General features: G+C 59.9%; 1 protein-coding gene across 1 annotated transcript in view; it reads left to right on the forward strand.

Annotated features, from left to right (window-relative positions):
• Positions 1–2194: 2194 nt before the first annotated feature.
• The window catches only part of RNF213 (ring finger protein 213), a 107461-nt gene continuing 95884 nt past the window's right edge, over positions 2195–13771 (forward strand). The window contains 3 exon segments of the mRNA XM_043585749.1: positions 2195–2244; positions 4017–4158; positions 9782–9966. Of these exon segments, the coding sequence (XP_043441684.1) occupies positions 4062–4158; positions 9782–9966 (282 nt within the window). The 5' untranslated portion in view covers positions 2195–2244; positions 4017–4061.

Raw genomic sequence — 13771 nt, forward strand, 5'->3', positions numbered from 1 at the left:
CTCCAGGCTCTGGGCCATCATCAGCCCAGAGCCCGACGCGGGGCTCGAACTCACGGACCGTGAGATCGTGACCTGAGCTGAAGTCGGACGCTTAACCGACTGAGCCACCCAGGCGCCCCAATTGAATTTTAATGGTATTAGGTCATACTACATTTACACGTTATGTTATACTCTATTTTATCGTGTGCGTATTTTAACGTCTACGTTTGTTACATCAGTACAGACGAGGGAAGGTCAGGGGTCTTTTCTGTGGGCATCAGCTGGGCTCCTAACACCTGGCTTTTCCATGCCTTCTTTGCTCTGTCTTTATTTGGTGTTCCCTGTGGGTTTTGACTTGGTTCTTTGGGGGGCTCACCGTCCCTATGGTGCAAGTGTCCCTGTTGACAGGGACACTTGCTGTCAGCTTCTCAGCACCTAGAGGCAGGAGTGTCCAAAGCCCCTACTTTCTTTGGAACACCTGGTGGCTTGTATCCGCACGTGTCCGAACAGGGTGTCCGGGCCGACCGTGCCACGTACTGACGTCTCAGTAGAGAGTCACAGCAAAATCTAAGCCTGGGACACACCATCGGCCGCTCCCTGAACCCAAACCCTAAGCTAGTCCTGCACCCTAACATGCGCCCTCAGGCTAGCCCCCCAGGGAGGTCACTGAACTGGTGTGGGTCCGGCCCCTGACACCTCCCGGGACCCAACCCTAGTCCGAGCCATGGCTCTGGCCCTCAGGGGGCCCACCTCCTAGGTCTGAGAACGGATTGCTGGCCCACTGACAATGACCGGGTCAGGTGTGTGTCCTCAGCCGTTTGACTTGTCCAGGACGGGCATCCTGAGCCTGCCAGGCTGCCGGCAGTGCCCGCTGTGTGGGCCCTTCAACGACTCCCTGGTACTGTGGGCAGGCTCAAGGTTCGGGTGCACGTGCCGGTGGGGCCCGTGAACCATTGCTGCCCCTCAGGAAGGCTGCCACTGGCCAGCGGGGCCAGCTTATTACTGGCCTGAAGAGGGTCTGGGTTTTGCTCTGCCTGGATGGCCCCAAATCTAACAGGGTAGGGCTGGGCTCTCCCTTGGCTCGCCGGAGGAGTCCCAGCGCGGAGCGTCTTTGGGCACCAGGAGTCTTCCCCGGATTCTGACCAAGCCCCCTCGCCTCCTCCCACCCTCCCACTACAGGCTTTGTGCACCCCCCTCACCCCCGCCCCGCATCCAGCCTGCCCAGCCTGGCACCCCTGCCTGGAGCCCCTTTCTTTCAGGACAAGCTCTCTCTCTCCTGCGCCCCGTACGAGGTCAGCACAAGGTCAAAGGCCACAGCACTGGACACGGCCTGGATCCTGCCCAGATCGAGATGAGCTGACGAGACAGCGGGGGTGGCTGGTAGGGAGTCGGGGTTGGTAGCTTCCAGCACACGTGAGACTGTCTTCGGCAACCTGTGCCGAGCACCCCCTGAGCACTGCCTGAGCTCGGACGGTGATGCTGGGATCCAGTGCAGAAGCCAGCCCTGCAAGGGGGGAAGGGGGCGCATCGCAGGAGGGGGACCCCAAGACCTGAGCTTGTGGTCCCGGTCGAGAGGAAGGACGGTGTGACTGGGGAGGGCGGGAACCCGCGCCTTTTGAATTTGACAATCAGCCTAAGTGGAGATTGTAGCGGCACAGGTTCCCGGGAGGGGACAGTGAGGAATCAGTAATACTCCTGGAACGCCAGCGTTCACTGTATTATTACCGTCAGTAAGAGATTCTCCAACAGCTCTAGGATGCCAGACTCGGAACTCACAGAGGGGGAAACAGGGTTGGAGGCGTTCGCGTGGAGACGCAGGTTGGGGGGCCCTCTCGGTTATCAGTGACCATCGAAGGGCTGGGCGCCGGCTGCGAAGTCTCTACTGCCATCTGTGGTCACTTAATCGGCCCAAGGCCCCGATGTCCCTTGCACCGAGTGACCCGCCTGGCGTCCTCTGTGCCCCTCCGGGGACCGCCGCTGGCGCCACGGGGAGGTGGGCACTGTCCAGGGTGCTGTGCGCCGGGGCTGGAGGCTGCTGGGGGAGACCCGGGTGCGGACCCCTGCGGCGCTACACCCGGGGCTCGGCGAGCCCCGCCCCGCGTGCAGCGGCAGGCGGCGCCTTCCCCTTGGCCGGGTGCCGGGTCCACTGGGGGGCGCCATAGGAGGGGGCATTCCGGCCGCACCCTCTGGCGGGCGGACGCGGGGGGGGGCCCGGACGTCAGAACGGGACCCGGCGGCGGTGGCCTGGGCGCGGGGGCGCTGTAGGTGCGAGCGGGCGCGGGGATGCGGGGCGCGGGGCCGACGAGGTGCGGGGATGCGGGGCGCGGGGCCGTGGGTCTGGGTCGCGGCGCCTGCGTGCTGCGCGCCGTCGCCTCCGGGCCGCCTCTTCCTGCCGCGCCGGGTTTCGGTTTCGCCTCCGGCTCCGGGGTGCGGACCCCGCCCCCGAGCCGCGCCTCCCCCGGAGCGGAATCCTTGGCTTTCTCCGGTGGCCGCCACGGAGCGGTGTTGTTACCAAAGGGTGTCCCTACGTGTCTCCACAGTCACTTTTAGGAGAACGGCGTCCCCGTCCCCGTCACCGCGCGGCCCAGAGCGCAGCGTCCTCCCGGGTTTCTAGGACTGCCCGCCGCCAGGGTCCCCGGGCCAGGATGGGCACCTCGGCCGTGACGGCCTCCAGGGTCGCCAGGCGGCCGCGGGGAGGCCAGAGGAGAAGGGAGCGCAGAGATGGGGAGGCCAGCCGCCCCTGCCCTGCTCCTGGCCTGCCCCTGCCCCCACTCCCCCACCCCTACCCTCTACCCCCGCCGCCCCTGACCCGCCCCCACCTCCCCACCCCCACCCCCTACCCCCGCCGCCCCTGCCCCCCAAGCCCCGCCGCCAGGCTTTGTTTAGTGGCGGTTGCGGGGGATGGGCTTTGAGTTTGGCGCAGTTCTGAAGTTGAGGAAGAGGAGGGGAAACGTCGGGAAGCTTTAGGATGGAGTGGCGTCCGGGGCCTGGGTTCTCATTTCTGCCCTCAGGCCCTTGGTGCCGGCGGGAAACAATAGGACCCTTCAGGGTGGGTTTCAGTGCCCTACTGTGACATTCCTGGCCTGTGGGGAGGCAGAGCCTGGCGGAGGAGGACGACTCTGGGGTAGAGGCCAGCGCCATGGGGAGTCACTGAAAGTCTTGGAGTGAGAGCCCAGACCAGGAGGGTGGTCGCTTCCGGGTCATGTAGGGGTCAGGGGCCAGGTGGGGGGCAGGGCCCGGCTGTGGCCGGCTGGGCCTGGCTGTGAACCTGCCTCACACAGGTTTAGCCCTGCCTTCCCCCCCGGAGAGCTCACTAGGGAGTGGAGAGCAGGCCAAGTCTGGGGGAGGCAGGGGCGGGCAGCAGGGTCAGGGCCCAGAGGACACAGCCTGCCCACCTGCCTGCTGTTAGGCATCCTGACGGCTACGCGGGTCAGCCCGGGGCTGCCCATGCAGGCTGGTCGCTTGGTGGGTTCTGACTCAGCCGGTGTCGGCTGTCGTTTCTTCAGTGCCGTTTGCCTCACCTAACTCTCATGTCACCTGTGAGTCAGGTGCTTTTGTCCCCGAGCCCCTTGTCCCGAGCACACCGTGGGCATCCTCGGAGTCTTATTTCTGGGTTTTGCACGTGCCGTGTCCCTGCCTGGAACCATCCCCCCGCTGCCCACACCCAGTTCTCAGATGTCCCAGCCCCATCTCAGCCCGGGGTCGGGGGTGGGGGGCGCACAGTTCTCGACTCACTGAGCGATGGAGAGCCCAGGAGGGGTGAGCCTGGCTGGGGCACTAGAAAGGGAACAGAGTGCCGCGCCAATGGTGGGGGAGGGGGTGAGACCCTCGGGGCTGGAGGGTGTGGGGGGAGGGAGTGGGGAGGGCTTAGTGGGGAATCAGGCTAAGGATGGGTTTCGATTGAGCTCATTGAGCCGAGGAACTTCTGGGTGCTTTAATTTCCCTTTCCCTGAAAATGAAACCGAAGCAGGGCTGGTCACATGACGGGTGGCTCAATATATAGTCAGCTGCCTTGGGACCCTTCCTTTTCCTTCCAGACCTGCCTGAGCTTGCCGGCCTGGAGAAGAGCCGTCCCGGGAGGAATGGAGTGTCTTTCGTGCGGGCATGTCTCCAAAGAGGATGCCCCCAAGTTCTGCAGCGAGTGTGGACACAGGCTGCTCCCTGCAGCCCCCGTGGCAGGTAAGGGCCAAGCAGGGGCGGTGGGCTGGGCCCAGGCTCCGTCCCCCGTCCCCCGGCTGAAGTGGAAACCGCGCCGGCAGGCAGCTCAGGCGGGCAGCAGGGGGTCTTCTGCGGCCAGAGAACTCTTAGCGGAAGGGGCACAGTTGTGAAAAGAGCAGTTTCATCTGCTCCTTTGCTGGAAGCTTCTGTTGCTCTTAAAACTTTCAATTTCATTTCTTGGAGAGGAGAACTCGAGGGTTCTCCGCCCCCTCGCGAATGGGAAGTGTCGGGGGCTGAGCTGAAGGGTCGTAGCGGATTTCAGGGGATGCTGTGGAAGCGGTGTCCCAGGTGCTGGGGTGGGGTGAGGGGTCCCCGCAGCCTGGACAGGCAGTCTCCTTCCCGGGGAGGGGTGGCAGGTCGGTGCATGAAAGGAGAACCGTGTCTGGTGGCCCTCATTCACCCCGGCTCAGGTTGGTCCTTAACTCTCTTGGCGTCCGGGACTTCCGACTGACTCCCTTCCCTTCTTAGGCATTCTGGGACCACAGGACTTTTGCACTCTGTTCCCTCCGCTTGGAACATACCTGTTCTCCGAGGACAGCACCATGACCCCCTCACCTCCCTTCAGTCTTTGCTCCTCTGTCCCTCTGTCTCCTACCTGGAGGCCCACTCTGGCCGCCCAGGGAAAAAAGCCCCTCCCCCTCCCCCACAGCCGAATCACCCTTTCTTCATCAGGCTGCTTGCTCTCCTAGCATTGGGACCACGGCACCCAGCGGCTTCGGAGGGGCCCTTTGTTCTCTTGTTAGCTGCTTTTCTCCAAGTCCCTTGCACATAATAGGTGCTGAATTAATACTTTGGGGGCCAATCAAAGAAAGTTCTCTAGAAGACCATGTGTGTTTTGTTTTTTTAAAAAAAGTTTTATTTATCTAGGTGATCTCTGCACCCAGCGTGGGGCTTGAACTCACAACCCCAACATTAAGAGTCTGGGTGCTGTACCGACAGAACCAGCCAGGCACACCAGCCTTGTGTGTTTTCTAAATACGAGGGGTGTGTGTGTGTGTGTGTGTGTGTGTGTGTCCGTAAATGCTGTCAATACCAGCCTTCTTGCTCTCCGACCTTTGGTAACCTGCCAAAGTGCGCTGTGTGTTAGGGGTGAGGCGATTCTTCCCTGAAACAACAGCCTTGGTACAAAGTGCTCACGTCACAGATGCTTTTATTGGACCGTAAGAGGGTCAAAGAGGCTGCTGCCATTGCTGTCAATTTCTGTTTGATTTTCTTGTGCTGCAGCCCCTGGAGGGAGGAAGTCTGGCCCCAGGGGTCTGTCTTTGCCGGTGGAACCCACGGGGCTTGACTCATGCAGTCGGGCTCAGTGTCCTCTCTCGTTATTGATCCCTGGCTGTCCGGGTGTGTAACGGCCAGCATAGCTGAGCTCCTGGTGTCCGGCTGGAAATTCCCATCTGCCAGGGCTCCCCATCCCTGGCCGTTAGTACACACACCTGGATGGGAGACCTTGTGTGTGTGTGTGGGGGGGGGGGGTCTTTGGGACCCCAGAGATTTAAAAAAACCCAGAAACCAAAATCAGAGCTTTTGGTTAAATTCAGGGAGCCTGGCGCTGTGCCAAGTGTTGAGGGCACAGCTATCATAAATTCCCATCTTACAGACGCCAAGAGTGAAGCCGAGGGAGGTCAAGTATCTTGCCTACAGTCCCACGGCGGCTAGCAACTAGCAGAGACGGGGTGGGATGGGGTCCCGGATTTGGATCCCGGCCGGGCGGCTCCGGAGCTCGTGCCCTGGGAGGGAGCCGTGGTCTTGGAGGGCAGGTGGGGGGCGGGGGCCCCCCGTGTCTGCTCTGCTGTGCCATCCCAGCCAGGCTGGGCAGATGTGCAGCCCGGGGCCCTGCTGGTGTTCGTTTTCTCGATGCCCGGGGTTCCTTTCCTTTCCGCTTAGAAGAGTGGAGAGGTGGACCCAGAAGGCACAGCTTATTAGGGTAAAAATAATAGGAGAGCTCTCTTTCTTGAGAGGGAACATTGGGAAGAGAATGCCCGCTAACCACGGGCCAGGAAGGGTCTTTGTGTTATAAGGTCCTGGTGGCCCCGCTTCCCTTCCCCCTGGGGTCTTTCTCACGTTCTACCCCCCCTTGGCCGGATAGCTCTAGGGGGTGTCCCTTCCTGATTGGCTCCTTTCCGTTGTGTGAGGGGTGGCCTACCGTACCCGGTATCCGTTCTGGTAGGAAGTACATTTTATGGTCTACTTGGAGGTCGAGTCTTTTGTCAAATTCCTAAGGGGACCCTGAGGGGGAGTAGGTGGGTGTCTGTCACCTTCGTAAGAGGACGCCTGAGGGGGTTTGCTGTGGTCCCGGTGCTCCCAGCATTGTTCTAAAATAGGTGTTTTTCTCCACCCAGGGGCCTCGGGTCCTAACCTTTCCCTCTCTGCCTCTTTTCTTCTATCTTTTCCCATCGTACAGGCACTGGCCTGTAGTGGGGGTCAGGGGTCAGGGGTCAGGGTGAGGCAGGGGTTGAGTGTGGCCCTCAGGCTTCAAATGAGTTACTGAACCGGTAAACCAGGGGGATTCCCTGACGGACAGGCAAAGAGACGGAGTCACAGGTGCCTCCTGGAGACCCACCGCTTAGGGAAAACGCGCTTTGCGCCTCTCGGGGTCTCCACGGAAGCCCACTGTACCTCTGCCCGCCTCTCGTTTTGCGTGAGGGGCTCTCAGAGTGCTGCCCAGGGCATCCGACGTGCCTGCCAACAGAGCAGGGGAAACGGAAGTTCTGGGTGAGAACCTGGGTGTGCGGCCTTTTTATAGAATGCCGTGAAGTCCGCCTGTGGTCACCAGGCAGGGCCCTGCCCATCCCGGCCGGCAGGGAGAGCAGTGCAAAGCCCCCCGCCTCCGAAATGCTGGCACCTGCTGGCGGTTCCGCTGGCCCGTCTGTGAACCATGGTGCCGGGTCACATGGGTGGCCCTCCCTGCTGCTGGCGGGAGCGGGGCCGGGCCCTGGTCACTCAGGAGGGACACACAGGAGGATGGGACTCTGCCCCCGCCGGGTCCCCAAGGGCCTGGGGTCTGAGGAGCAACACCCTCCCACCCGCCCCAAGCACATCGCTTCCTGCTTCCTGCTTCCCGGCCTCTCTTGCTCCCTCACACGCTGGCTGTGCCTCTCTATTTACAGGAAAACACTGAAACCAAGATGCGGAGGGCTTGGCTGGAGCTCCGGAGGGACATCTTCTCCATTCAGCCGCTCATGGGCCCTCCAGCCTGCCCAGCCCTTGAGCTCGGGGCACTCCAGACCTGGGGCTTGGGGACCCCGGGGGCTGCGGCCAGGGCCGGTCCCTCGGGAGCCCGATCGCAGCCTGGAGAGGCTGGTGTGGCTGATATCAGAGGTGCTGATGATATAATTTGCCATGGGGTTCGAGAGCAAACCATCCAGAGAGAATTCTCGAGACCTTTTTTGGTATGAAAAAGGTGGTCTTATGGAGGCACAGGGACAGGACCCCCTGGGCAGAAAGAGCTGCATTGGGGTAGTGCAGAGCCATTGATTATCTACTTAACGTCGGAGGAGTAGAGACAAAGGAAGTTCCCAAAGGGACTTTCATATGTTAAAGAAGTCTCTGGATCCTGGAGGCCTGGCTGTTGTCAAGCTAAGGAGGTTTTTCCCTGTAGCAGAACTTTAACATTAAGACAGTTGGGAGTTCCTGGAGGAAGGTCAGACTTGACTGGTCTCAAATATTTGTCAACGGGCCGCAGATTATTGGGAAATTTAATTTTGTCTACATTTCTTTTGCCTTTGTTCCCCACATCACTGGACACCTGGGTCCTGGGGGAGCCGGCCGGGGGCCGGGGTGGGGCAGGGTGGGCTGGGGGCACATGCAGAAGTTTGGATGGGGAGAGAGTCCCAGCCCATCCTGGGCAGAGGGTGGCCACCTTTGCCAGGGGTAATGTTGGGCCAGTCCGAGGGTGGGGGGGAGGGCGGGGGTGGGGGGTGGGAGGGCCAGGTGTCCCAGGGGACCCAGGTGGGACTTCTTCCTGGCACCCACCATCCTGCTTTCCGTCTCTGCGAATGGGACCCCCCCGGCCCCCGATCCCCCCTCTCCGCCCCGAACCTCGTGCCTTACCTGCTTTAGCCTTCGGGGCAAGGGGGCCGCTGCAGCCACTGTTTTCAGGCTGAGGCAGGGGCCGGGGTTGCTGGGGGTCCCGGGCCAGCAGCTGGCCGGCCCAGGGTTGCGCGCGCTGCACCCCCAGACCTGTTTCTGGGGCACTCGCTAGGAGCCAGCATGGGTGATTGATTCAGGTTGAGCTAATTTTGTGCAACATTTTGTTGGGGCAGTGATTGGGGGCTGCCCGCCCGCCAGGCCCCTGCTTTCTTCCCCCTGTTCATGTGCTAATCGGCCATTGACCTGCTGTGGGGATCTGAAGGGGAGTTCAGACCCACTTAGCTCTCTGGATTCTAGAAGGTTTTCTTACCGGCAGGCTTGCCTTTTGCAGGGGCGCCAGGGGCCCCGCGGGGTGGGGGGGAGGCCATGCTGCCCAGCATGCAAGCAGGCTGCAGGGGTGGGGGACGGGAATTTGGTCTCATTGAGCTAAAATGTCCTGCAGGCGAGGACCCTGGCCCCAGTGCCAGCCCCCAGGGCCTGTCCCAGCTTCTGTGGGGTTCAAACCCTGCATTCCCATTTGCCACCTGAGGTGGGGGGGCCCAGCTCTGTGCTTCCATTTTTTGCATCCAGCTAGGAAAAGCACATGCCCGGCATGGTGGCTGTGAGCACATCACGGGTTGGCCCACAAAGTGCCAGTTAAGGTGTCCCCTTACTGAATCCGGCTCCTTTTTATCGTGACGGTAGAGATAACAGGTGCCGGTGTGCAAGACCGTCGGAGTGAAGGAGGGGTGACATCTTGAAGCCCCTTACCTTCCCCCAGTCTTTTTATTTTTTTTATTTTTTTTATTTTTTTTTTAAATTTTTTTTCAATGTTTATTTATTTTTGGGACAGAGAGAGACAGAGCATGAACGGGGGAGGGGCAGAGAGAGAGGGAGACACAGCATTGGAAACAGCTCCAGGCTCTGAGCCATCAGCCCAGAGCCCGATGCGGGGCTCGAACTCACGGACCGCGAGATCGTGACCTGGCTGAAGTTGGACGCCCAACCGACTGCGCCACCCAGGCGCCCCGCCCCCAGTCTTTTTAAAAAAAAAATTTTTAATGTTTACTTTTGAGAGAGAGAGAGAGAGAGAGAGAGAGACAGACTGTGAGTGGGGGAGGGGCAGAAAGAGGGGGACACAGAACCGGAAGGGAGGTGTTGGGAGACCCTGGGTCCGGCCGGGAAGTGGGGTTGGGAATGGGGCACCTGCCCCTGAGAGGGGGGTGGGGGGAGTGGCACATTCTGACTTAGAAACATGAGGACCAGGCCACCCTGCCCGTGCTGACATCTGGAAAAGCTGGGCGCTCAGAATGCGTCGCTGCTTCCTTGGGGCTGGGGCTGGGGCCGGGGTCCTGGGTCCCTCGTGCCCACTGAGAACAGAAAAGGTGCCCAGGGAAAGCGCACGATGGGGGAGAGGGATGATGTGTCCACAGTGTCCAGGGAGGATTCCGAGTTTCCCTCCGTGACTTCCCTTGCTTTCCCCCGAGATTTGACCCGTGTGCGTGTCCCTTTGTAGATCCCAAGAACAGCAGCCTCCAGGCGACGCCGGCCCGAGAGGGAGAAACGGCCCCAGAGGGAGAAACGGAGTACGGACAGGAGCTGAGGGAGGACGGCGGCCCTTTCTTGTCCCCGGGCTCAAATCATCTGCAGCAGGAAAATCTGGACGAGCCCCCTTCCGACGTCTCCGGGACCGTGCCAAGAGTGAGTGTGCCCTGTCCCTGGTTGGGTGGGCATGGGAGGGCCGCTTCCCACCCGCCTGGCCTGGAAGCTGCTCGCTGCTGTGGCTGCCTCGGTGGCCAAACGAGGGCCCCTGTCCTTACCGTACTGCTGTGCGGCGGCCCCCACAGGGTCCTCCCCGCCCGGCCTGCTGGTGGCCGCCCTCCTCTGGGCCTGGTCGGCTGCACGGTCTCTGGGTCCCCGTCCCTCCGGGGTCGCCACCTGCCTTCTCCTCCCGCCAGACCCGGCCGCTGTGTCTCCCAGCGGAGACGGGGTCTGGGCGCCTGAGCCCCTGCCCCGTGTCTGTCCAGCTCCTCCCGGGGCCTCTTCCCGGTGATGGTGCGGGTTTGGAGGTGTCTCAGAGTCACGGGGACAGGCGGGCACTCAGGAAGGACACTCCTCCCCGCACAGGTAGGGGCTGCTGCCGGGTGTCCTTCCGTCTCCCCTGCAGGGGTCAGGCCCCAAGAGTGTCTTGCGACAGGTTCAGGGAGAGTGATGGGAGAGAGCTCCCCGTGTTGGAGTCCACACCCCGCGGGCCCGGGGATTCCTGCCGGCCTCTGAGAGAGGGGGGCTGTCTTTCTGTGTCTGGGTCGGGGCTGGGCTCCTGCCTGTTCCTCGGTTATTCCTCGTAGTGGTCAGGCCAGGGCGGCAGTGTGGGGGTGTGTTGAGGGTGTGTGTGTGTGTGTGTGTGTGTGTGTGTGTGGCTGGTGTGTATCATGTGATGTGTGTGTGTGTGACAGCGTGTGTCCTTCCCTTTGGCAAGTTGTGGTCCGGAGTAGGATGCGGGATGTTGGAGGTTCGGCACCGAGGAGCGCACGCGCAGCTCCGTGAGTGAAAAAATGCCGAGTCCAGAAGGACTGTTTTGTTTTTCTTTTAATTTTTAAATTTATGTTTGAGAGAAAGTGTGAGCAGGGGAGGGGCAGAGAGAGAAAGACATAGCCTCTGAAGCAGGCTCCAGGCTCCGAGCCGTCAGCACAGAGCCCGACGTGGGGCTCGAACTCACAAACCACAAAATCATGACCTGAGCCGAAGTCGGACGTTCAACTGACCGAGCCACCCGGGCGCCCCTCGGTTTTCTTTCTTTTTTTTTTTTTTTTAAATTTTTTTTTTTTCAACGTTTATTTTTGGGACAGAGAGAGACAGAGCATGAACGGGGGAGGGGCAGAGAGAGAGGGAGACACAGAATCGGAAACAGGCTCCAGGCTCTGAGCCATCAGCCCAGAGCCCGACGCGGGGCTTGAACTCACGGACCGCGAGATCGTGACCTGGCTGAAGTCGGACGCTTAACCGACTGCGCCACCCAGGCGCCCCTGGGTTTTCTTTTTTAACAGAGTGAGCTTAAGGCTGTTTTGGAAACAAAAATGGGCGAGAATAACCAAGAATACTGTGAAAAAGAAAAGTCCTGAGTGGGACTTACTGTACTAAATCAAACTAAATCAAACAACTAAATCAAACTAAAATCAGCAAAACTGAATTCAGGGGCGTGATCTCTGTGTCAGAAGAGGCAGCTCTGAGTCAGAACCTAGTACTGATGAGAGCAGTTGGGGAAGAGATACATAAACAGTGATCTGATCTCTGAAGAGGGAAAGGTTTTCCAGTAATTAAAGCAAGAGAAAAGTGTACAAACAAAAGATGGGTATCTTTGACTCCAGAAAGGTCTCAAAAGAACTAAAAACCTCATAGGATGTGGTAAGCACAAAGGGCAAACAATCTAGGAAAAAATAGAGAATATTTGTATTTACATCAAAATATTTTTGGCGAAGGATGAGTTGCCTCAATATGTCAAAAGCGCTCAGAAATGAAGAACAGTAAACAACCCAATAGAAAGGAGTGGGCCAACAAGAGATTCTAGTCCAGAACTGATAAGATACTAAATACATAAACGTCTGACCTCTGAACTCCAACGCTGAGAATGAAAAGAACGGTAGGCTTTTAGATGAAACTTATCCAAGAATTGATTTAAAGTGGGCGTTCGCAGAGATGGGACAGAGTTCTCCCTGCACCTGAGGTAACGGGGTGGGACCACCCAGCAACACAGGGTCCTTCGACCCCCTCTTCTTCTCTGACTTCATCATAAGAAAAGAACCCCAGAAAGCCACCTGAAGGGTCAGGATAGGGTTTGATCACAGCCCGAGTCTCGAATGGCCCAAATCCCGGAACCCGCCTGAATATCCTGCCATGGGAGGCCATTTGTCTCGTCCTTACGGCGGAATGGACCGCGGCCTCCCAACTGCTACTTTCCCGAAGATTAAAGATGTGGGGAAACTCTCGCAATCACATTAGATAACTAACTAGCCCAATAAAAAGATCGGTACCAGCAAGAATGGCGGAAAAGGGGACTCCCGTGGGCCTGTCCCTCCAGAGAAACACCAACAAAAATTGAGCAGAAGTGTAAGAATAAGCTTGATTGGACCTTTGGAAGGTCTCAGTAACGGTGGTGCCTTCGCCCCGGAGACAGCTTTGTTTGCGGGCTTGGAACTCAGCCTTGACCTCCCCGGTCCCCGCAGAGGGTGCCTGATGGCATCCCCACGTGGGGTGTCCGATGGTGGGGGCCTGTGTCCTGACAGAGGGTGGGGGTTCCCGAGGAATCAGGTCTGTCTTGACCTCTGGGGTGCCCTGAAGGCACCTGGGATATGTAAGGCTGTTCCTGGACCACCTGCAGGTGAATGTGGGAGCTCCCTGCTGGGGGGTGGGGGGTGCTGCTCGGAGAGCATGAGGTTCCTTTCGGGGGAGGTGAAAATGCCCAGGACGAGATAGTGGGGTGCTCGCACCTCAAGCACTAAAAGCCACCGGACAGTGCACTTGAAAATGATTCATTGCATGCTACGTGACCTTCACCGGAGCGTAAAGCTCTGTGTGGTATTATTGCAGAAGGGGATTAAAAAAGCCTAAATGCGCAAGTTCCCACCCGCGAAGGGAAGCCAGAGTGAAGCGAGCAGGCAGACGCTGGCGGGGTTGTCTGGTGATTCACTCACCGGGCTTCGTGCTCGGACCCGGCCTGTGGCGACCCTACGTACCCCACGGTCGGGAAGCGGCGTGCGTGTGGTGGAGAACAGGCCTGTGTGTGCAGCCGGGTGTGCTCACGGGGTGGGGGGACTCTGCCAGGGGACCAAGGGGCAAGCCCCCAGCTAGACAGGAGCCCCCTGGCCGGCCTCAGCCCAGCCACCGAGGGAGTGAGTTCTTCACGCAGCCGCCACGGGGTGGGTGTGCGGGGTGGGGGGGTGTTGTGGTTAATGGGGACGGTGTGGGGCTCCCACCACACCTGTCAGCTGGGGTGACCGTCTCAGGCTGGCCTTTCCTTTGGTGGCCCTTTGTTGCAGGCTAACTGGGTGCTTTTGCTGGTTCTCCCTTTATTCCTAGAGGTTGTTGGATGGTTCTCTCCCTGGGGTAGCTTCCCCTGGCTAGGAGGAGGAGGAGGAGGAGGAGGAGGGAGAGGGAGGGGGGAGGCGGAGGGGGGAGGAGGACGGGTGTTATTAGAGCCAGGCTGAGTTGGGTTGAAGGTGCCTCCCTCCCACAGCTTCCTGCTGTGAGGCGATGGAGGCCTCCTGGACTTTTGGAGCTGCCCGGATTGGGCTTTGGTCCCCAGGGGCCATCTGCGTGCTCCGATCCATCTCCCCTGTGGGTCCCGTTCCAGGTACCCCTTGCGGAAATAGCCCTGCTTTTCCACACGGATCCCCTGCCTTCCCCAGCTCTTGGTCCAGAAGCTCTTGGCCCAGAAGCTCTTGGCCTTGTTCCCTTGTCCCTCCTCCTGCATGTGGTGCCCGGCAGCCCCAGGCCCCCTGTGCCCTGG

Source organism: Prionailurus bengalensis, chromosome E1, assembly GCF_016509475.1.
Source record: "Prionailurus bengalensis isolate Pbe53 chromosome E1, Fcat_Pben_1.1_paternal_pri, whole genome shotgun sequence".
NCBI lineage: Eukaryota > Metazoa > Chordata > Mammalia > Carnivora > Felidae > Prionailurus > Prionailurus bengalensis.